Here is a 24,137-nt window from a genome sequence, read left to right as displayed (position 1 = left end):
ATTCTAATTATTGCCTAACCTCTTCCCCAAATTTCCATGCAGCTTGCCTTTTCAATTAGCAACAATGATGATGAATTCAAATATATTTGATCTTGCCTTGAAGACGAATCCCTTTAATGTTAGCTCGAATGGTTTATCAAGGTGAATCTGCTGAGATTTATTCTTATATATCGAATTGCAGATTTTAGCATTTGTAAGGTTTATAAGCTAAAAAGGTTCTGCTTTTTGCATATTTTTTTGGGTTCTGTTCTTATACATTTTTATATCTCTAATTCCTTTTGATGAGGACATCGGATGACGTTTACTTATTTTATTTATTTTTTTGAACTATTATTTAAATTTGGACTTGTATGGGCTCGGGCCCAAGCTCGTTAGGGTTGCTTTACTATTTAAACTTATTTTGCATTGTAATTTTCAGTGAATGATGAATGAATAATTATTTTGGTGGCTTATAGCGCATCCCTCCCCTTATTCTGCCCTCTTCTGTTAAATTCTTCTTCTTCCCCCCCCTAATTCCCCATTCTTCTCTTTAATTCCCTCTCCCTATAGATCTGTTCTATTTCTCAATTAATTGTCCCATTGGTGCTGCATCAAATTTGGTATGAGAGCCTAAAATTGGGTAATCTCTCATCTCCAATCCAAAAATCTCTTCATATTTCTTTCCCAAGAACTTGTGGAACAGCACAAATAAATAAACTTTTAGCATGAGCAGTCAAGTTATTATTTTTCCAACTTCTTCATAGTTCTTCCCAAAAAAAAAAAAAAAAGTTATTGTTCATCGCGGGTACGGTTCACCTAGAATTTCAGTTTAGTATTTTGGTCAGTTTCTTAAAAAAAAAAAAAATAAATAAATAAATTACTGTTCACGGGTACTGTTCACGTCCCAAAAAAAAAATCTCGTCTTTTTTTCTTCCTACTACTGCTCATAAATTAAAAAAATTGTGGTGTTGTTCCACAAATCTCAAATCCTAGCGTTCAAGCACATTTAGCCCAACTAACCCAGCCTATTCTCTACGACCCCAGGCCCACTCCCCAAACACTAACCCCAGCTGGCCCATCTCTATAACAGGACCCAAACCCCCAAAAAAAAGTTATTGTTCATCGCGGGTACGGTTCACCTAGAATTTCAGTTTAGTATTTTGGTCAGTTTCTTAAAAAAAAAAAAATAAATAAATAAATTACTGTTCACGGGTACTGTTCACGTCCCAAAAAAAAAATCTCGTCTTTTTTTCTTCCTACTACTGCTCATAAATTAAAAAAATTGTGGTGTTGTTCCACAAATCTCAAATCCTAGCATTCAAGCACATTTAGCCCAACTAACCCAGCCTATTCTCTACGACCCCAGGCCCACTCCCCAAACACTAACCCCAGCTGGCCCATCTCTATAACAGGACCCAAACCCCTTCACATCTGGCCCAGTCCCAAATATCCAACCAAGCCCGATTATAACCAATCCATTAACATCAAATACCCTACAGTTTCACCCGATTTCTCTCTCACAGCCACTCTCTTACCGCTGCCGCCTCTAATCACCATCACGCCACCACTTCATTATCTATTGTACCCAGGCATCCAGAGCACTACCGCTTCATCGCCATAGGCCACCACCACCAACCCAAGATCATACACTTCCACCACAATTACCACACTCATATATTTCCTCGTCCATCTCAACAATATAAAAGCCACAGTCACCACACACAGTTTTACGTCCACACCAAAACCAGCACAAGTTACAGTCAACAGGGGCTAAAACCATTGGACACGAAGGGAAGAACAGAAGCATAGTTGGGGCTCATAAGTCGGCAATTCAGATCAATTGGCATACAAATAATCAAAACTAAACAACAGGGAGTCCTTGATCTCTATTTTGTATTGGTTTATATTGCTGCTTCATTTTTAAAATTGCATCAATTAAAATCTTGTACTGCTGTTATCGTGATAATTTTAGCCCACACACAGTTTTACGTCCACACCAAAACCAGCACAAGTTACAGTCAACAGGGGCTAAAACCATTGGACACGAAGGGAAGAACAAAAGCATAGTTGGGGCTCATAAGTCGGCAATTCAGATCAATTGGCATACAAATAATCAAAACTAAACAACAGGGAGTCCTTGATCTCTATTTTGTATTGGTTTATACTGCTGCTTCATTTTTAAAATTGCATCAATTAAAATCTTGTGCTGCTGTTATCGTGATAATTTTAGCTTTAAACCCTACTTGATCGAAACCATTAATCGAATTAACACCAGTGATCGAATTGACATCCATTGTTCCTTACTTAAATTGATTGGAGAATTTGACTAGTGTGTTGACCCTTGCTTTGCCATTTTACATGTACCGGCAGTATTAGCTTGTTTTGGATTTAATTAATCCCAATATCTAAAATTAAATAATAAAAAAATTGGTACAAGTTATTTTCCATTGCTTGCACGTATTGTTCACTGACCTCATCATAGCACATCATTTAGCTGGTATTACATTGCATGTAGTTGCGTGGTGGTCGTCTTTATTTTTTTGACTAGTGTGTTGACCCTTGCTTTGCCATTTTACATGTACCGGCAGTATTAGCTTGTTTTGGATTTAATTAATCCCAATATTTAAAATTAAATAATAAAAAAATTGGTACAAGTTATTTTCCATTGCTTGCACGTATTGTTCACTGACCTCATCATAGCACATCATTTAGCTGGTATTACATTGCATGTAGTTGCGTGGTGGTCGTCTTTATTTCCAATACATTGACCATGGATCCATCCCAATATGATGCACTCACTAGACAATTAGCGCAACTTGCCACTAGCCTATCGACTGTCTAATCAGATATAACTGCTACTCGTGAGGAGAGAAAGACCCTAGCTGCTAAGTTGAGCAATTTTAAGCGAACCTCTTGTTTGACCTCATGTTTGACTGACACTAATTCTAAAGCGTTTCATAATAGACAATATCATCGTGAACAAAGTGATCAAGAATATTTTCGACGCGATCGTAGGAATAGGGATCAGGTTCGTGAGCGAGAACAAGGCCATGGTCATTATGATACTCATTCTCTTCCTCGTCGTAAGGAGCGTTTCTTTAGAGATATTGACTTAGATATTCCTACTTTCGATGGTTGCTTAGATCATGAAATTTTTGCCCAATGGAGCACCCTTACACAAGAGAATCGGCTAGTAATTGAGTACATTGCTCAATTTGAGGAATTTCGAGTGAAATGTCATGTCGTTGAGGATGAGGCCCTGACTTTAAATAGGTTTATACAAGGTCTACGAGATGAACTTAGGCGTGAGCTTTTCTTTCGAGGCATCACTACTCTTGATCAAGCTTATTCTTCAGCTCGGGACTACGAGTTACTTATTAGTACTGCATATGAAAAGCGTGATCACCATCGTTCACCCATCTCATTAGCGTCATCTCATCATAAGTCTATCATAGAGCCTTCCCAGTCTAGTGTTCCTTCCCTTTAGAAAAACAAGTGTAAAGGTCGTGATAGTCCAAGGTCATCTTCTTCATGTAGTAAGCGTAATGACAATCATCCTTCGGTTTCATTGGCTCCACTTCTTCCTGTTAAGTCCCTTCTAAGACCTCCCCCGTCTAATGCTCCTCCAATTTTGAAAAATAAGGGTATAATTTTTGAAACTCCAAAAACTTCTCACTTGCTATGCATTAGCTGTAAGGACTTTGGCCACATCTCTTCCAAATGTCCTAATCGAGCCTTAGTCATAGAAGAACGAAAGAATACAATGGAAGAGTCGTTGAAGATCTAGCATATGACCCTAAACTTGAAGATTTTGATGATGATAGTGAGGACACCTCCTTAGGTGGCATCCAGGCTCTTCTTGGGACTCCAGATTCTGTATCCCATGATTTCCCTATTCACTTTGAAAGAACCCAGTTGCCTATGGTTAGCACTAAATCGAAATTCTCCACTGTAGACCAACCCCAGACTGATGGTCAAAATGAAGTCGTTAACCAAAGTCCTAGCAATTTATTCAAGTCTCTAGTCCAGAAAAATCTTGGGAATTGGGACTTGATTCCTCCAACTGTTCAAATTACATATAACAATCCTGTGAACTGGTCTTTAGGTCTAAATTCCTTTGAAGTTATTCATGGTTGTGAACCTAGGAAACCTTTAGACCTTATTCCCATGTACCCACATGCTAGTGTGTTTATGTCAGTTGAGGTAGTTGTATCACATTTTCATAACTTGCATATTGAGATCAATAAACAACATGACGCAAGTAATGCTTTATATAAACCTCAAGCTAATTTGCATAAACGATATTTTGAATTTAATATTGGGGATTATGTTATATTGCAAGCCGGTACTTTTAAAGTTTTAAAGATGTTGGTTCATATGCACATGTCATTGCCCTTTCATCACATTTTGGCTACCACTCTGCTTTAAATATTGAGGACTTCATTACTTACAAATACCATGTTACTTCCTTTGATGATCTAATTCTACTTAGCTTTATGGACCCCCAATTTGATTATGTCGATATTTCTACTTCAATACCATCTATCACAGCACACAAAGATAAAATTGATGTTATTTTAGATGAACGTGTTGTATTGACCAATGATGGCAAGATTCGGTACTTCCTTGTTTGTTGGGTAGATCGACGTGCTTCTTATGCTCCTCATTATATACACTTATGTGAAAATCTTGAAGATGAGGTGCATGAGTATTGGTTATTTGGAGTCCAGTATCAGTACTTTGTTAGAAGGAAAGATCGCCCCCCTTGGTCAGATCATATTCTTGGGAATAAGCTACAGTTTTCAGTACTATCAATCATGAAATTTCGTTACTTGGTTCATCAGAAAGATCGTCTCCCGTAGCTTGACTTGACGCATTTGGAGTATCAGATTGACTGTAGCCTATACTATCTATCAACTCGACGGGGTCGAGTTTTTCTCCCACCCCGGGAGAATTGATGAGGACATCTACTTTTTATTTATTTTTAGTTGGACTTTATTTATGTTTTAGATTTTATTTATGTAATTGGGCTTGTGTTGGCCCAAGTCCATTCTACTTAGGGTTTCAGTCTTTACTATTTAAACCTAATTGAGATGTAATTTCATTAATTTTGATGAATTGAAGAATATTTTGGTGGTTTGTTGCCTATGACTTCTCCTTCCTCTCCCTCCCCCCCTCCCCCATGAATTTCTGCTTCTTCTCCGGTTTGTCCCCTCTTTCTTGCTTCTTCTTTCTATTTTTTTAATTCGTCCTGCATTTCTCACGCGCATGTATGTATATATGTATGCATGCATGCATGCAAGTCATAATTCATGCACAAGTGCACATAGTATATATGAAAATCAAAGGAAACTTATATTGCGGTTACTTCCACTTGAATTGCTTCAGTGGATCGTGGTTGCTTTCTGGAAGGCTTGCCAAGATGCTCTTGATTGATTGTGAACAAAGTGATTGCTCGCTGACACTTTCGGGCAAGTTATTTTCCTTTCTCTTATTATCAGTTTGTTTAATCTTTGATTTGAAATGAAAGTGTTAACGCTTACACAGTGGAGTTGGTTCAGCAATTAAGCTTGAGCCTTAATCTCAGTGGTTCTGCAACTATCCTTCCTTTCTATCTGTCTCCCAACACCCTGGGGCCAATTTACCCCTTCCAATAACACATGAAAGAGTATTGGTTCCTTTAATGGAAAGATTTTGCATATATTTTTGAGTTACAAATGCTAACTGTGTATTATTTGTCCTTTTTCTTGGCTCAATTAACAATACCATTGCTTGATTAGCTGTATTTTGAAATCTCGTTAGATTTCCTAGTAACCGATTTCATTTTAGACACTATCAGTGGCAGCAATCTCTATTTTTAATAACTGAATGAATCTATTCTGTATTGAATCTAAACATCTGTACTTATTAAGGTGGATTAGGTGCTGTATCACATGCTCTGTTTGTCTAGTAGGATATGATTTGGGAAATTGGCGCACACAAAAAGTTCAAATTTTATTAGGTGGGATTGGAGAACTGCTCTGAACCTAATCTTTGGATTGAAATTTCCGTATTTTCCAACACATGTTCCATGTAATGCTCTTCATGTTTTGTGTAATTTGGTTTCTTCTCACAACTTACTATTGAGATTTTTCTTATCTGTTCCTTGTGGTATCATTTGACAAATTATCTTCTTATTTGTTTCCTCGAGAAAAACTTGTCATTCATTAAATTTTAATAACCTTGGAAATCTAATTGATTGGTTTTTAAGAAAAGCAACCTTCCAACTGTATTTAACTTTTGTGGTTTATGATTTTGCAGTGCTAGACTTCACAATGAGGCTCGTGGAGATTGGAATTGAAAATGATGTTGTTCTTGCACTTGTTGTTTTCTCCCTTCAGTATGTTCTTGTTAATCATGAATTCTGGAAATATAAAGTGAAGCATGCACGCTGGAAGGTGACAACAAAGGTATCCATCTTTGTCTTCCTCTCACACGAAAATATATAATGTGCTTGGTTTTCCAAATCCCTTTGTTGGTAACATAAGACAGATGATGCTCAACTCAGTTTTAAATCTTTTCTCACTTGGAAAATCTGATCTTCAAGTCATAAAAAGGCGGTAAAGTTTGAAACTGAAAATTGCAGTAAGATCATAGCAAAGAGTGTATGTAAACAAGAAGTTTCCAAGGTAATAGCAATCTCAATAGATAGATCATGGGTCCTTACAATCCCTACAAGAATGTAAAGAGAAATCCTTTAGAACAACTGTAACAGGTTATGTCCATGTATTCCACATCTCAGTTCCATCAGAAGATCTGGATGTAGGTCTACTGAGCTGATGTCTCATCACACTTCACCAATCAAAAACTATGAGAGATATTGCCCAATGAGTAAGACTTTATGTGCATATGCAATTGCAAGTTATCTGCAACTTCCTCTGAAACATCTTGCTCAAGTCATTGCTTAGGGCTGCCCCTCGACTCTAACTTTGCACGAGAATCTTTAACCTGACACAGCGAAGTTTCCAATAACGTAATGATGCACAAGACACTTGTGTGTGGTTCATAAGTCGCAACCATTCCTAGGATCATTGGAACCCTCCTTAACTGGGCTCAATAATGATCATAATAACTGGTCTAACCTGTATATACAACTTCAGTGTTCCTCAGCCATTCCTGTGATCACCAAAAATGTCCCAACACACCATGTATGTACAAGGATCCCTACCCTTTTTCTCACAACCATCCTGCATGATAATAAAAAGCCGTCTTCTCATTTTATTTCCATTCCAGGCTGTTCAGGAAGAATCGACACAATTCCCCAGTCCTAACGAAGTAGGCCCTTCCGAATCCAATGAACAGTGATGTTACTTGTGACTTCCTTAGGCATGCGAACATCTGATACTTTTGTTTAGTTAAGCACGTGAAGGTATTGGACTTCACAGGTTTAGCTTACGTCAGTGGACCAGACATCTTTGTTCAATGTTTGTAATTTATTTTGAATCAACTGTAGTGGCATATAGAAACTGCCTTATTTCCTTTGATAAGGATGTTTATTTTTCACTTGATATGCTCATATTTTTTCGTATGATAGAAACTAAGATGAATTTCTAGATTTTCAATTCCAAATTTCTGTTGAAATGGGTTTCATTTCCTTAGTAGTAGGACATGGATGTTATTGTTGGGCATCCAACTTTTTGACTTCAAAATGCCTACTACTGTTCTTTGCTTGTGTAGGCTGAATATTATTAGTAGGTTTGTGTGTTTTGTCTGTTAAGAAATGTTCTTGTGGGTGTGACAGAATTGATCTCATGGTTTATTCATTTTTTAGGCTCTTGAAGTTGTGAAATATATATTGTCAGTCTTATCCCATTGGAAACTTGGTGAGGTCGTTCGAGATATTCTGCTTTGTGATGCTTCCATCCACAGTGCACTTTTCCGAATTGTTTGTACAACTACACATGGGTTGGAGGTTGACTATGCTGCCTTTTTTTCCTTATCCTAAAGTATATTTTTGCACAATGTGAAAATCATAGTCTCCTTATTAATCTCAATTCTTTTCTTGTTTTCATTTTACACCTGCGCCCAATAGAAACTTCAGTTTAGCCGCCTGATTGAGATGACGGATATCGAAGGATTGCAACTGGCCATATCTTCTGGTTTGGATGTTCTTGCCAGTATGGTATCTGATCTCTCGAAGGTATGCTTTTCAAAAGTTATTGTACTTGGTATTTGCTTAGTTTCAAAATTTCTGAAAACTGAATGATGGTGCATGCCTTCAACCTTGACTAAATTGACCACCTCACAATTATTATTATTATTATTTTTTTTTTTTTTGTATGGAAGGGAACTGATTACAGTGATGTGTTGCAGATATTTAAGGGAAAAAAGAAAATCTGATTTTTTGGGGGGATTTTATCTGTAAATGAAGATCTAATACATAAGTTGTGCCCCTTACCTTCCAATTTTTCTTCACACTCGATTCACATTCCCTTTACGTTTTGATTTATATACTACCCTGATTGGCGTCGGGTCGCATCGTCTGTGCATGTTGAACAGCGCTGCTTCTCCTTTGGGGTGGGATTGGGTGGTTGATTAACTCCTTCATCTTCTGTCTTGCCTATTGCTATACTATAGTGCTGGAATAATATAACTCTTATCCAGTGTTACATTTTTTAATCATCTTTGTTAATCTGCCAAAGTACCTGGAGGATATACAGAATTGCCTCAATGTCCGTCAACAGAATGACACTGATTTGTGTATAGTATCATCAAGAAGAAAATTCGATTAAACTCCTACTTAGACTCACTGGAGAGAGAGAGCTACTTGGAAACCTGTGGTAGTTCTTTACTGAGGGAGTACTTTTAAGGTTCAACTCTAAAAGGAATATTGAGAGGGAGTGACTAGTTATTCTCTAATTGATCGGTATTTTGGAGACCTCTTGTAGTGACCAGTCTTCTAAAAAACGCGGCACCGCCTAGGATCAGGCGGAACACCATGCCTTGGCAGAGAGCGCAAAATTAACCGCGCTCCTAGTCACGCTTTATTAGTATTTTTTTTTCCATTTTTAAAAGCTTTTTATTTGATTTTAGTTTCAAGTTTTTAAATGACTTTATTTGTAAAAAAAAATAAAAAATGAAACACATTAGAAAATAGTCTAGCTTTTGCATTTGTGAAAATTTGAAATTTTATAATTGACTAATTTCATGAATTATTAAGTAAATATAGCCCTTGTTTGAGTCCTATTTTGAGGGAAAGAATGCATTTTGAATAGTAGATTGATAGAGGATGTGTGGTTAAAAATTAAGGAAAATTTTTGGATATGCGTGTAATATTATTTTATTGAAGAATTTGTGGTTGAAAATGAATTTTGAAAAAAATGAATTTTTAGATGAATGTGGCTCAAACAAGGGCATAGTATATTATAATTTTAGATGTTTGGTATGTATTATATTAATTATTGAATGATTAAAATTTTAAAATAATATTAAAAACAAGAAAAAGCTTTTTTACGCATAGGCTCATAAAGCATGAAGCTTGGCCTCCGCGCCTAATCATGCTTTACGATTCTTATAACACTATTACTGACATTTATCAATGCATATATGGTTGATGTATTTTAACTTCTTATTTCAGTACAAAATAACAGTTGCTTATGCAATTTTTTCAGGATCTTGTGAGTATTTCAGTATTTCATCAAGCAATGCTGTCACCAACTACAAAGCCAATACCTGTGGCTGCTGCTGCCATGTCGTTGTTATCATACTTCCACAATCCTGTATGATCAATTTTCCATACTATTCATTAATGACAATTTTCATCATCATCTTTAGGTTATATCACTTTTAAAACATATGAAGGTGTTCAAAGATAAGATATTAATTAAATTTCAGAGAATCACTACTTGGTGTTATCTTGCACTATTTGGGTTCTTGTTAATACCTTCTGTGTGTGATGGCTTCCGATATTTCTTATTAAGCTAGATCTGAAGTTGGCATGTGCAATTTTTGCTTCTGCGAAGGGAAAGATGACTGAGACTGACATCCTATGATCATACTAACTCAAGCTTCACTGACTGATTAAATTACATATACATCTTAAGTTTGAAATGGTTGTGAGTTATGCAGGCACCTTTTTGCGTGTATTTGTTGCATCTCATACGGACCAATAATATATTCAGTGGCTTACCTTCTAGATGGTTTGTGCTGCATTTCGTTGGTTACAATTCCTTTTTCATTGTTTCACACAGAAGATACAGACTAGTGCTGCAAGGTTGCTGTCCATGTTATTTGTTGTGGATTTTTCGCATTCATCTACATTTAGCAATGCCAGTTTTGGTCTGGATGATAAGCAGGTTTGGCCCAGTGTATGAAACTGTGATTATTTTCTTCAGCTGAGAAAATCTGTAGACCATCTTAGATTGACTAAATTTTCGTGGCAGGTTGACATTTGTAAGAATTCTATTTATAGAATTATTTCTGAGCAGTTACCTTGGAGTGAAGATCTCATTGTTGCCACATTGAAGCTGCTCATATTTTCTGCACGTTATCAGGTTTGAAGTTCTAAGTCTCGTCTTTTGATTGAAGTCAAGACTTCCTCAACTGCCACCATGGTGTGTAATAAGTAATGTCCTACATGATTCTGTATCTGTAGCTTCCGTAGGCTATCCTTTTTTAAGTATGAGTAAAAGATTGAGTTTCAGGATATCTTGTTCATAGTCATTTATCACTTTAAGTTCTGTTTGATCGAAAAAGATTATGCCGATTTGAATTGCACACCTTTATTTTTTTGATTGACTCATGGCTGGTTGCTCCTATATCCATTTGCATAGCACCATACTGGAACAAAATTATGCAGTTGAACTACTTCCACAGCTACACATGCACTTGCTTTGACATAGACCAACTGTTCATCTTTAAGAGCTTGTTGCCAATTGCTTTGATATTTGCTGAAGTTGCAGTCAGCTTATCCTACTAATTGTGAATTGTATGCCTCCGCATTAATAGCTTTCTGGATATATAGTTGGGGGAAAGGCAAAAAGATAGAGATCTATTCTATAATTTCAAATTTGAAACTGTTTCCTCCCTTTACTTGTGCATTGTTATTGTATGTTTCGTATCTCCATCTATGGGGAATGTATTGGTGAGTGTTTGATGTCGCTAAACATCTATGTAACATCATTTTACAAAAATCTCTTGTGGCCTCTGCCTTATTGCCTTTGGTTTTACATCAGGTTCTCATTGCTAGCCAAAAAAAAAAAAAAATGTTGTCATTGCTAACAAAAAAAAAAAAAAAAATTGTTTTCAATCTTCGTAATATGTTGTATTTAGATTTTATTGGCATTCTTTTGGTGCTGATTGTTTCTAATTGCAGCCTGCCTTTTGCATTGCCGTTATTGCTTCCAAAGAGAATTTAAATGCCCAACTGGGCAATACTGACTGTGAGCAGCAGCCAGATAAAGCTGACTATGGATTGTTGCTCTCCAAGGAAATCAGTCTTTTAGATGCAATTTTGCAATATGTTAGAAGATCTGAGGATCTAATGAGAAGGTTGCCTATCTTTTTAACTAATTACATCGACCTACACAGTTCTCTTTTCTTTCTAGACCACAGTACATCTTTGATTTGATGATTTCTATTTCAGCAAACCCACTATATTGTTAAATGTGTTGGATTTCCTCAAGGCACTGTGGCAAAGTGCCCCTCAGTTCACAAATATTTTGGAGCTGCTAAAAAAATCGGATAAGTTCTGGAGACAATTGACCAACAATGTCACGCTTATTTCCAGTAGTAAAGATGATTTGTCTGGAAATTTGACCGAAATGGAGCTTCAAAATCTAGCTTACGGACATCAATGTCAATCGAAGGTTTTTGAAATATTGGCTTATGAGATATTCCTGCAAAAGAAGCTTATGCGTGCTGCATTACTTGTAAAGCAATCGTCTAAATCAACTGATGGAGGAGAAAAGTCAGATGATTCGCAAATTCCAAAAGATGCCAATCTCACTAGCCTAAAGGATATCTTCTCAACCTGGTGTGAGAATTCATTGTTGACTGACCTGATCAAGTCATGTGTTTCATGTGAATATGATAACAGTACTCACATCCGTGCAAAGGTGAGTTATGTATGCTTTGTCTGTATCCCTTCTTTCATCTGCATCCTTTGTTGGAACTGTTGATACATCTGATATGTTTTTTTCTTATCATTTGCTGAGATTCGGTCCAAACATTGATTCGTTGATTCTAAAATCGTATGTTCATTGTTTAACTTTGCAGGTTGCTGCTTGTTTATTTGCTGTGCATATGATGCGAAAATTAAAAACTGGTGACTTCGGAAGTTTGTCTGTATCACTGGTTGAAAAAATAACTATTTTGTCACAGAAGGTTTCTCTTTTACTTGATTGGTTAAGTTACTGTTTCTTGCAATATCTATAAGCAGTTTAAGCCCCACACCCTTAACAGGAAATAAAATAATTACCAAATAGTTATTGATTACTAGGTCATGAAAATTCTTATGCAATAATACATTTTCTTTTAACGCTTATTACATTTGATGAGATGTACCCTTGCTGAAACTTCTAATTCAGATTCTTGTTCCTGTCTGTAGTTGAGCAAGTTGCCAGCCTTTTCAGAATTGTTAACACAATACACAGAGCGTGGTTATAGGTACTTTATCAACAATCCCTCATTCACATGGAATATTATGCAATTGAGATTATTCTTAGAAATGTGTTGTTTCTCTGATTTTTATTTTTTATTTTTTATTTTTTTTGTGTTAGTTTTAAACCACTATTAGGATTTAATTTGTTCTTGCTGCTTCATACCTTAAAGGTTCTGTCTTTTGAACAATGGTATGATTTTGCTGTTGAAAGTCAATAGAGTGATATCTCACTGATGGCTTGGGCCTCCAGGAAGAAGGCTTTCTTCGGCTTCCACCTATGCTACGCAGGAAGGGCTTCTTGTGGGCTCTCACATATATGCTTCGACTTTGATGGCTTCGTAGCTTCAATATTGCTCGTCTATTTCTTGATTTAGTGCTAGTTGCTTTCAGAATGACATATCGTTGTTCCCTTTTTTTCTCTCTATTGCACTATATCTAGGAGCTGAAGCGTGCATATAATATTTCCCGGTTTCCAGCATATTGACTGTCAAAACAGGAGTTATAGCTTGGTTTAGGACCGGGATTTTCTTCTACATTATTTGTTTAATTGTGTATCGTTTTTCCCTTCTGTTTTCTTGCCTGTCACATGGTGGTAGTGACACTTAAAAGCACTACATGCGTGGGAGCTGTGCACTAGAAAGAATACTAAGGTTTTTAGCAGGAAGACGCTTAGAAGATTCAGTAAATTTACATTATCTGGCTTATGTTCTGCACCTGAAATTCAGTAATGATGTCAATTTCTTTGCCGTTGTTCTACAGCAAATTGTCTTGCGCTGATGTCTACTTTTCCTTCCGTGGAATTTCAGTGAAGGAAAAGATTTGCACAATTTAGTACTCAATGATCTATTTTACCACATGCAAGGAGAACTGGAGGGCCGTTTCATCGATAATAGACCATTCAAAGAGCTCTCGCAGTATCTGATAGACTCGAGCTTCTTGGATACATATAAACATAAACGTGATTGTTTTTTACCAGAGTTGAGCCCAGTTGCCTATGGTTAGCACTAAATCGAAATTCTCCACTGTAGACCAACCCCAGGCTGATGGTCAAAATGAAGTCGTTAACCAAAGTCCTAGCAATTTATTCAAGTCTCTAGTCCAGAAAAATCTTGGGAATTGGGACTTGATTCCTCCAACTGTTCAAATTACATATAACAATCCTGTGAACTGGTCTTTAGGTCTAAATTCCTTTGAAGTTATTCATGGTTGTGAACCTAGGAAACCTTTAGACCTTATTCCCATGTACCCACATGCTAGTGTGTTTATGTCAGTTGAGGTAGTTGTATCACATTTTCATAACTTGCATATTGAGATCAATAAACAACATGACGCAAGTAATGCTTTATATAAACCTCAAGCTAATTTGCATAAACGATATTTTGAATTTAATATTGGGGATTATGTTATATTGCAAGCCGGTACTTTTAAAGTTTTAAAGATGTTGGTTCATATGCACATGTCATTGCCCTTTCATCACATTTTGGCTACCACTCTGCTTTAAATATTGAGGACTTCATTACTTACAAATACCATGTTACTTCCTTTGATGATCTAATTCTACTTAGCTTTATGGACCCCCAATTTGATTATGTCGATATTTCTACTTCAATACCATCTATCACAGCACACAAAGATAAAATTGATGTTATTTTAGATGAACGTGTTGTATTGACCAATGATGGCAAGATTCGGTACTTCCTTGTTTGTTGGGTAGATCGACGTGCTTCTTATGCTCCTCATTATATACACTTATGTGAAAATCTTGAAGATGAGGTGCATGAGTATTGGTTATTTGGAGTCCAGTATCAGTACTTTGTTAGAAGGAAAGATCGCCCCCCTTGGTCAGATCATATTCTTGGGAATAAGCTACAGTTTTCAGTACTATCAATCATGAAATTTCGTTACTTGGTTCATCAGAAAGATCGTCTCCCGTAGCTTGACTTGACGCATTTGGAGTATCAGATTGACTGTAGCCTATACTATCTATCAACTCGACGGGGTCGAGTTTTTCTCCCACCCCGGGAGAATTGATGAGGACATCTACTTTTTATTTATTTTTAGTTGGACTTTATTTATGTTTTAGATTTTATTTATGTAATTGGGCTTGTGTTGGCCCAAGTCCATTCTACTTAGGGTTTCAGTCTTTACTATTTAAACCTAATTGAGATGTAATTTCATTAATTTTGATGAATTGAAGAATATTTTGGTGGTTTGTTGCCTATGACTTCTCCTTCCTCTCCCTCCCCCCCTCCCCCATGAATTTCTGCTTCTTCTCCGGTTTGTCCCCTCTTTCTTGCTTCTTCTTTCTATTTTTTTAATTCGTCCTGCATTTCTCACGCGCATGTATGTATATATGTATGCATGCATGCATGCAAGTCATAATTCATGCACAAGTGCACATAGTATATATGAAAATCAAAGGAAACTTATATTGCGGTTACTTCCACTTGAATTGCTTCAGTGGATCGTGGTTGCTTTCTGGAAGGCTTGCCAAGATGCTCTTGATTGATTGTGAACAAAGTGATTGCTCGCTGACACTTTCGGGCAAGTTATTTTCCTCTCTCTTATTATCAGTTTGTTTAATCTTTGATTTGAAATGAAAGTGTTAACGCTTACACAGTGGAGTTGGTTCAGCAATTAAGCTTGAGCCTTAATCTCAGTGGTTCTGCAACTATCCTTCCTTTCTATCTGTCTCCCAACACCCTGGGGCCAATTTACCCCTTCCAATAACACATGAAAGAGTATTGGTTCCTTTAATGGAAAGATTTTGCATATATTTTTGAGTTACAAATGCTAACTGTGTATTATTTGTCCTTTTTCTTGGCTCAATTAACAATACCATTGCTTGATTAGCTGTATTTTGAAATCTCGTTAGATTTCCTAGTAACCGATTTCATTTTAGACACTATCAGTGGCAGCAATCTCTATTTTTAATAACTGAATGAATCTATTCTGTATTGAATCTAAACATCTGTACTTATTAAGGTGGATTAGGTGCTGTATCACATGCTCTGTTTGTCTAGTAGGATATGATTTGGGAAATTGGCGCACACAAAAAGTTCAAATTTTATTAGGTGGGATTGGAGAACTGCTCTGAACCTAATCTTTGGATTGAAATTTCCGTATTTTCCAACACATGTTCCATGTAATGCTCTTCATGTTTTGTGTAATTTGGTTTCTTCTCACAACTTACTATTGAGATTTTTCTTATCTGTTCCTTGTGGTATCATTTGACAAATTATCTTCTTATTTGTTTCCTCGAGAAAAACTTGTCATTCATTAAATTTTAATAACCTTGGAAATCTAATTGATTGGTTTTTAAGAAAAGCAACCTTCCAACTGTATTTAACTTTTGTGGTTTATGATTTTGCAGTGCTAGACTTCACAATGAGGCTCGTGGAGATTGGAATTGAAAATGATGTTGTTCTTGCACTTGTTGTTTTCTCCCTTCAGTATGTTCTTGTTAATCATGAATTCTGGAAATATAAAGTGAAGCATGCACGCTGGAAGGTGACAACAAAGGTATCCATCTTTGTCTTCCTCTCACACGAAAATATATAATGTGCTTGGTTTTCCAAATCCCTTTGTTGGTAACATAAGACAGATGATGCTCAACTCAGTTTTAAATCTTTTCTCACTTGGAAAATCTGATCTTCAAGTCATAAAAAGGCGGTAAAGTTTGAAACTGAAAATTGCAGTAAGATCATAGCAAAGAGTGTATGTAAACAAGAAGTTTCCAAGGTAATAGCAATCTCAATAGATAGATCATGGGTCCTTACAATCCCTACAAGAATGTAAAGAGAAATCCTTTAGAACAACTGTAACAGGTTATGTCCATGTATTCCACATCTCAGTTCCATCAGAAGATCTGGATGTAGGTCTACTGAGCTGATGTCTCATCACACTTCACCAATCAAAAACTATGAGAGATATTGCCCAATGAGTAAGACTTTATGTGCATATGCAATTGCAAGTTATCTGCAACTTCCTCTGAAACATCTTGCTCAAGTCATTGCTTAGGGCTGCCCCTCGACTCTAACTTTGCACGAGAATCTTTAACCTGACACAGCGAAGTTTCCAATAACGTAATGATGCACAAGACACTTGTGTGTGGTTCATAAGTCGCAACCATTCCTAGGATCATTGGAACCCTCCTTAACTGGGCTCAATAATGATCATAATAACTGGTCTAACCTGTATATACAACTTCAGTGTTCCTCAGCCATTCCTGTGATCACCAAAAATGTCCCAACACACCATGTATGTACAAGGATCCCTACCCTTTTTCTCACAACCATCCTGCATGATAATAAAAAGCCGTCTTCTCATTTTATTTCCATTCCAGGCTGTTCAGGAAGAATCGACACAATTCCCCAGTCCTAACGAAGTAGGCCCTTCCGAATCCAATGAACAGTGATGTTACTTGTGACTTCCTTAGGCATGCGAACATCTGATACTTTTGTTTAGTTAAGCACGTGAAGGTATTGGACTTCACAGGTTTAGCTTACGTCAGTGGACCAGACATCTTTGTTCAATGTTTGTAATTTATTTTGAATCAACTGTAGTGGCATATAGAAACTGCCTTATTTCCTTTGATAAGGATGTTTATTTTTCACTTGATATGCTCATATTTTTTCGTATGATAGAAACTAAGATGAATTTCTAGATTTTCAATTCCAAATTTCTGTTGAAATGGGTTTCATTTCCTTAGTAGTAGGACATGGATGTTATTGTTGGGCATCCAACTTTTTGACTTCAAAATGCCTACTACTGTTCTTTGCTTGTGTAGGCTGAATATTATTAGTAGGTTTGTGTGTTTTGTCTGTTAAGAAATGTTCTTGTGGGTGTGACAGAATTGATCTCATGGTTTATTCATTTTTTAGGCTCTTGAAGTTGTGAAATATATATTGTCAGTCTTATCCCATTGGAAACTTGGTGAGGTCGTTCGAGATATTCTGCTTTGTGATGCTTCCATCCACAGTGCACTTTTCCGAATTGTTTGTACAACTACACATGGGTTGGAGGTTGACTATGCTGCCTTTTTTTCCTTATCCTAAAGTATATTTTTGCACAATGTGAAAATCATAGTCTCCTTATTAATCTCAATTTTTTCTTGTTTTCATTTTACACCTGCGCCCAATAGAAACTTCAGTTTAGCCGCCTGATTGAGATGACGGATATCGAAGGATTGCAACTGGCCATATCTTCTGGTTTGGATGTTCTTGCCAGTATGGTATCTGATCTCTCGAAGGTATGCTTTTCAAAAGTTATTGTACTTGGTATTTGCTTAGTTTCAAAATTTCTGAAAACTGAATGATGGTGCATGCCTTCAACCTTGACTAAATTGACCACCTCACAATTATTATTATTATTATTATTTTTTTTTTTTTGTATGGAAGGGAACTGATTACAGTGATGTGTTGCAGATATTTAAGGGAAAAAAGAAAATCTGATTTTTTGGGGGGATTTTATCTGTAAATGAAGATCTAATACATAAGTTGTGCCCCTTACCTTCCAATTTTTCTTCACACTCGATTCACATTCCCTTTACGTTTTGATTTATATACTACCCTGATTGGCGTCGGGTCGCATCGTCTGTGCATGTTGAACAGCGCTGCTTCTCCTTTGGGGTGGGATTGGGTGGTTGATTAACTCCTTCATCTTCTGTCTTGCCTATTGCTATACTATAGTGCTGGAATAATATAACTCTTATCCAGTGTTACATTTTTTAATCATCTTTGTTAATCTGCCAAAGTACCTGGAGGATATACAGAATTGCCTCAATGTCCGTCAACAGAATGACACTGATTTGTGTATAGTATCATCAAGAAGAAAATTCGATTAAACTCCTACTTAGACTCACTGGAGAGAGAGAGCTACTTGGAAACCTGTGGTAGTTCTTTACTGAGGGAGTACTTTTAAGGTTCAACTCTAAAAGGAATATTGAGAGGGAGTGACTAGTTATTCTCTAATTGATCGGTATTTTGGAGACCTCTTGTAGTGACCAGTCTTCTAAAAAACGCGGCACCGCCTAGGATCAGGCGGAACACCATGCCTTGGCAGAGAGCGCAAAATTAACCGCGCTCCTAGTCACGCTTTATTAGTATTTTTTTTTCCATTTTTAAAAGCTTTTTATTTGATTTTAGTTTCAAGTTTTTAAATGACTTTATTTGTAAAAAAAAATAAAAAATGAAACACATTAGAAAATAGTCTAGCTTTTGCATTTGTGAAAATTTGAAATTTTATAATTGACTAATTTCATGAATTATTAAGTAAATATAGCCCTTGTTTGAGTCCTATTTTGAGGGAAAGAATGCATTTTGAATAGTAGATTGATAGAGGATGTGTGGTTAAAAATTAAGGAAAATTTTTGGATATGCGTGTAATATTATTTTATTGAAGAATTTGTGGTTGAAAATGAATTTTGAAAAAAATGAATTTTTAGATGAATGTGGCTCAAACAAGGGCATAGTATATTATAATTTTAGATGTTTGGTATGTATTATATTAATTATTGAATGATTAAAATTTTAAAATAATATTAAAAACAAGAAAAAGCTTTTTTACGCATAGGCTCATAAAGCATGAAGCTTGGCCTCCGCGCCTAATCATGCTTTACGATTCTTATAACACTATTACTGACATTTATCAATGCATATATGGTTGATGTATTTTAACTTCTTATTTCAGTACAAAATAACAGTTGCTTATGCAATTTTTTCAGGATCTTGTGAGTATTTCAGTATTTCATCAAGCAATGCTGTCACCAACTACAAAGCCAATACCTGTGGCTGCTGCTGCCATGTCGTTGTTATCATACTTCCACAATCCTGTATGATCAATTTTCCATACTATTCATTAATGACAATTTTCATCATCATCTTTAGGTTATATCACTTTTAAAACATATGAAGGTGTTCAAAGATAAGATATTAATTAAATTTCAGAGAATCACTACTTGGTGTTATCTTGCACTATTTGGGTTCTTGTTAATACCTTCTGTGTGTGATGGCTTCCGATATTTCTTATTAAGCTAGATCTGAAGTTGGCATGTGCAATTTTTGCTTCTGCGAAGGGAAAGATGACTGAGACTGACATCCTATGATCATACTAACTCAAGCTTCACTGACTGATTAAATTACATATACATCTTAAGTTTGAAATGGTTGTGAGTTATGCAGGCACCTTTTTGCGTGTATTTGTTGCATCTCATACGGACCAATAATATATTCAGTGGCTTACCTTCTAGATGGTTTGTGCTGCATTTCGTTGGTTACAATTCCTTTTTCATTGTTTCACACAGAAGATACAGACTAGTGCTGCAAGGTTGCTGTCCATGTTATTTGTTGTGGATTTTTCGCATTCATCTACATTTAGCAATGCCAGTTTTGGTCTGGATGATAAGCAGGTTTGGCCCAGTGTATGAAACTGTGATTATTTTCTTCAGCTGAGAAAATCTGTAGACCATCTTAGATTGACTAAATTTTCGTGGCAGGTTGACATTTGTAAGAATTCTATTTATAGAATTATTTCTGAGCAGTTACCTTGGAGTGAAGATCTCATTGTTGCCACATTGAAGCTGCTCATATTTTCTGCACGCTATCAGGTTTGAAGTTCTAAGTCTCGTCTTTTGATTGAAGTCAAGACTTCCTCAACTGCCACCATGGTGTGTAATAAGTAATGTCCCACATGATTCTGTATCTGTAGCTTCCGTAGGCTATCCTTTTTTAAGTATGAGTAAAAGATTGAGTTTCAGGATATCTTGTTCATAGTCATTTATCACTTTAAGTTCTGTTTGATCGAAAAAGATTATGCCGATTTGAATTGTATTTTTTTGATTGACTCATGGCTGGTTGCTCCTATATCCATTTGCATAGCACCATACTGGAACAAAATTATGCAGTTGAACTACTTCCACAGCTACACATGCACTTGCTTTGACATAGACCAACTGTTCATCTTTAAGAGCTTGTTGCCAATTGCTTTGATATTTGCTGAAGTTGCAGTCAGCTTATCCTACTAATTGTGAATTGTATGCCTCCGCATTAATAGCTTTCTGGATATATAGTTGGGGGAAAGGCAAAAAGATAGAGATCTATTCTATAATTTCAAATTTGAAACTGTTTCCTCCCTTTACTTGTGCATTGTTATTGTATGTTTCGTATCTCCATCTATGGGGAATGTATTGGTGAGTGTTTGATGTCGCTAAACATCTATGTAACATCATTTTACAAAAATCTCTTGTGGCCTCTGCCTTATTGCCTTTGGTTTTACATCAGGTTCTCATTGCTAGCCAAAAAAAAAAAAAAAAATTGTTTTCAATCTTCGTAATATGTTGTATTTAGATTTTATTGGCATTCTTTTGGTGCTGATTGTTTCTAATTGCAGCCTGCCTTTTGCATTGCCGTTATTGCTTCCAAAGAGAATTTAAATGCCCAACTGGGCAATACTGACTGTGAGCAGCAGCCAGATAAAGCTGACTATGGATTGTTGCTCTCCAAGGAAATCAGTCTTTTAGATGCAATTTTGCAATATGTTAGAAGATCTGAGGATCTAATGAGAAGGTTGCCTATCTTTTTAACTAATTACATCGACCTACACAGTTCTCTTTTCTTTCTAGACCACAGTACATCTTTGATTTGATGATTTCTATTTCAGCAAACCCACTATATTGTTAAATGTGTTGGATTTCCTCAAGGCACTGTGGCAAAGTGCCCCTCAGTTCACAAATATTTTGGAGCTGCTAAAAAAATCGGATAAGTTCTGGAGACAATTGACCAACAATGTCACGCTTATTTCCAGTAGTAAAGATGATTTGTCTGGAAATTTGACCGAAATGGAGCTTCAAAATCTAGCTTACGGACATCAATGTCAATCGAAGGTTTTTGAAATATTGGCTTATGAGATATTCCTGCAAAAGAAGCTTATGCGTGCTGCATTACTTGTAAAGCAATCGTCTAAATCAACTGATGGAGGAGAAAAGTCAGATGATTCGCAAATTCCAAAAGATGCCAATCTCACTAGCCTAAAGGATATCTTCTCAACCTGGTGTGAGAATTCATTGTTGACTGACCTGATCAAGTCATGTGTTTCATGTGAATATGATAACAGTACTCACATCCGTGCAAAGGTGAGTTATGTATGCTTTGTCTGTATCCCTTCTTTCATCTGCATCCTTTGTTGGAACTGTTGATACATCTGATATGTTTTTTTCTTATCATTTGCTGAGATTCGGTCCAAACATTGATTCGTTGATTCTAAAATCGTATGTTCATTGTTTAACTTTGCAGGTTGCTGCTTGTTTATTTGCTGTGCATATGATGCGAAAATTAAAAACTGGTGACTTCGGAAGTTTGTCTGTATCACTGGTTGAAAAAATAACTATTTTGTCACAGAAGGTTTCTCTTTTACTTGATTGGTTAAGTTACTGTTTCTTGCAATATCTATAAGCAGTTTAAGCCCCACACCCTTAACAGGAAATAAAATAATTACCAAATAGTTATTGATTACTAGGTCATGAAAATTCTTATGCAATAATACATTTTCTTTTAACGCTTATTACATTTGACGAGATGTACCCTTGCTGAAACTTCTAATTCAGATTCTTGTTCCTGTCTGTAGTTGAGCAAGTTGCCAGCCTTTTCAGAATTGTTAACACAATACACAGAGCGTGGTTATAGGTACTTTATCAACAATCCCTCATTCACATGGAATATTATGCAATTGAGATTATTCTTAGAAATGTGTTGTTTCTCTGATTTTTATTTTTTATTTTTTTTGTGTTAGTTTTAAACCACTATTAGGATTTAATTTGTTCTTGCTGCTTCATACCTTAAAGGTTCTGTCTTTTGAACAATGGTATGATTTTGCTGTTGAAAGTCAATAGAGTGATATCTCACTGATGGCTTGGGCCTCCAGGAAGAAGGCTTTCTTCGGCTTCCACCTATGCTACGCAGGAAGGGCTTCTTGTGGGCTCTCACATATATGCTTCGACTTTGATGGCTTCGTAGCTTCAATATTGCTCGTCTATTTCTTGATTTAGTGCTAGTTGCTTTCAGAATGACATATCGTTGTTCCCTTTTTTTCTCTCTATTGCACTATATCTAGGAGCTGAAGCGTGCATATAATATTTCCCGGTTTCCAGCATATTGACTGTCAAAACAGGAGTTATAGCTTGGTTTAGGACCGGGATTTTCTTCTACATTATTTGTTTAATTGTGTATCGTTTTTCCCTTCTGTTTTCTTGCCTGTCACATGGTGGTAGTGACACTTAAAAGCACTACATGCGTGGGAGCTGTGCACTAGAAAGAATACTAAGGTTTTTAGCAGGAAGACGCTTAGAAGATTCAGTAAATTTACATTATCTGGCTTATGTTCTGCACCTGAAATTCAGTAATGATGTCAATTTCTTTGCCGTTGTTCTACAGCAAATTGTCTTGCGCTGATGTCTACTTTTCCTTCCGTGGAATTTCAGTGAAGGAAAAGATTTGCACAATTTAGTACTCAATGATCTATTTTACCACATGCAAGGAGAACTGGAGGGCCGTTTCATCGATAATAGACCATTCAAAGAGCTCTCGCAGTATCTGATAGACTCGAGCTTCTTGGATACATATAAACATAAACGTGATTGTTTTTTACCAGAGTTCAAGGATGTCTACTTGTATGACACTGTTCGTTTACGATCAGATTTGGGATTAGAATTGTGGGATCTATCAGCATGGAAAACATCAAAAGAAATTGCAGAAACTATGTTGCACTACTTGCAGGATGTGAATTTGATGATGTTCCTGTCAAATACCAAGGTTTCGGCATTGGGAGGACTAATTAGCATGTTACATATGCTAGATGACAATGTGAGTCTTCTAATTTCTTGTAGTGATTCCTGCACCATCTTTATTTTATTCAGTTTATTTTAGGTACATAAGTTTTGTATATTGAGGATTTTCCAAGGATTAAGTACCCAATTCATCCTAGTTTTGGATCTATTTGTTCTTGGATACACCTAATATGACGCTTCTTATTCTCACACCCAGCGTCACAAACATAATATTATATACTATTTTAAAGATTGTCTCGGTGAATTGAAGTTGTTTACATATATACATGCTACTTCCTTCCAACACAGGCAAGGTGAATTGAAGTTGTTTACATATATACATGCTACTTCCTTCCAACACAGGCAATTGACTTGACTAACATGTCCATGTAATTTAATTTGCTTTTTTTATCATGATTTCTTTCTCATTTTTTTTAGTCTGTCTAGATGTTAGAAAAAAGTGCTAATCGTCCGTTACATATTGTTGAAACCAATAAAAGTTGATCTGCAAAATTTTTCTGTGGTATATTTGAACTCTCAGCCCTGAAGGGTAGCTCAGTAGTTAGGCTTTGAGTTTACTCCCCAATGGTTACCAGTTTGAGTATCCTCAAGGCCACTGAGGTGAGTACCCGGTTGTAAACTTCATGGTCCCGTGGGATTAATCGAGGTGTGCATGAGCTGGCCTGGACACCCATCGTC

General features: G+C 36.3%; 3 protein-coding genes across 4 annotated transcripts in view; all 3 read left to right on the top strand.

Moving 5' to 3' along the window:
• LOC111376880 overlaps nucleotides 1-23,553 on the top strand; it is a 32,430-nt gene extending 8,877 nt beyond the window's left edge. Inside the window, exons 13-26 of one of the 2 annotated variants that reach the window (XM_022999885.1) lie at nucleotides 43-141; nucleotides 5,368-5,450; nucleotides 6,280-6,428; nucleotides 7,790-7,930; nucleotides 8,051-8,158; nucleotides 9,630-9,737; nucleotides 10,209-10,313; nucleotides 10,401-10,511; nucleotides 11,333-11,508; nucleotides 11,603-12,074; nucleotides 12,235-12,342; nucleotides 12,566-12,624; nucleotides 13,426-13,592; nucleotides 23,261-23,553. In XM_022999885.1, the coding sequence (XP_022855653.1) occupies nucleotides 43-141; nucleotides 5,368-5,450; nucleotides 6,280-6,428; nucleotides 7,790-7,930; nucleotides 8,051-8,158; nucleotides 9,630-9,737; nucleotides 10,209-10,313; nucleotides 10,401-10,511; nucleotides 11,333-11,508; nucleotides 11,603-12,074; nucleotides 12,235-12,342; nucleotides 12,566-12,624; nucleotides 13,426-13,592; nucleotides 23,261-23,538 (2,164 nt within the window). In that variant the 3' untranslated portion in view covers nucleotides 23,539-23,553. Of the gene's footprint in view, nucleotides 1-42; nucleotides 142-5,367; nucleotides 5,451-6,279; nucleotides 6,429-7,789; nucleotides 7,931-8,050; nucleotides 8,159-9,629; nucleotides 9,738-10,208; nucleotides 10,314-10,400; nucleotides 10,512-11,332; nucleotides 11,509-11,602; nucleotides 12,075-12,234; nucleotides 12,343-12,565; nucleotides 12,625-13,378; nucleotides 13,593-23,260 lie in introns of those variants that run through there. The other variant, XM_022999886.1, reaches the window with a different exon arrangement.
• Nucleotides 14,957-23,254, top strand: LOC111376881. The gene is made up of 12 exons (XM_022999887.1): nucleotides 14,957-15,163; nucleotides 15,993-16,141; nucleotides 17,503-17,643; nucleotides 17,763-17,870; nucleotides 19,344-19,451; nucleotides 19,923-20,027; nucleotides 20,115-20,225; nucleotides 21,008-21,183; nucleotides 21,278-21,749; nucleotides 21,910-22,017; nucleotides 22,241-22,299; nucleotides 23,047-23,254. Exons 1-12 carry the CDS (start codon nucleotides 14,965-14,967, stop codon nucleotides 23,117-23,119), a joined length of 1,809 nt encoding a protein of 602 aa, XP_022855655.1. The 5' UTR covers nucleotides 14,957-14,964; the 3' UTR covers nucleotides 23,120-23,254.
• Nucleotides 23,554-24,023: 470 nt separating the features above from the next.
• The window catches only part of LOC111376870, a 2,241-nt gene continuing 2,127 nt past the window's right edge, over nucleotides 24,024-24,137 (top strand). Inside the window, exon 1 of the mRNA XM_022999874.1 lies at nucleotides 24,024-24,059. Coding sequence (XP_022855642.1) covers nucleotides 24,024-24,059 — 36 coding nt within the window. The remainder of the gene's footprint in view (nucleotides 24,060-24,137) is intronic.

Source organism: Olea europaea, unplaced genomic scaffold (genome assembly GCF_002742605.1).
Source record: "Olea europaea var. sylvestris unplaced genomic scaffold, O_europaea_v1 scaffold1572, whole genome shotgun sequence".
Classification (NCBI taxonomy): domain Eukaryota; kingdom Viridiplantae; phylum Streptophyta; class Magnoliopsida; order Lamiales; family Oleaceae; genus Olea; species Olea europaea.
The sequence above is the reverse complement of the archived record's forward strand: the minus strand, read 5'-3'. Positions and strand labels throughout refer to the sequence as shown.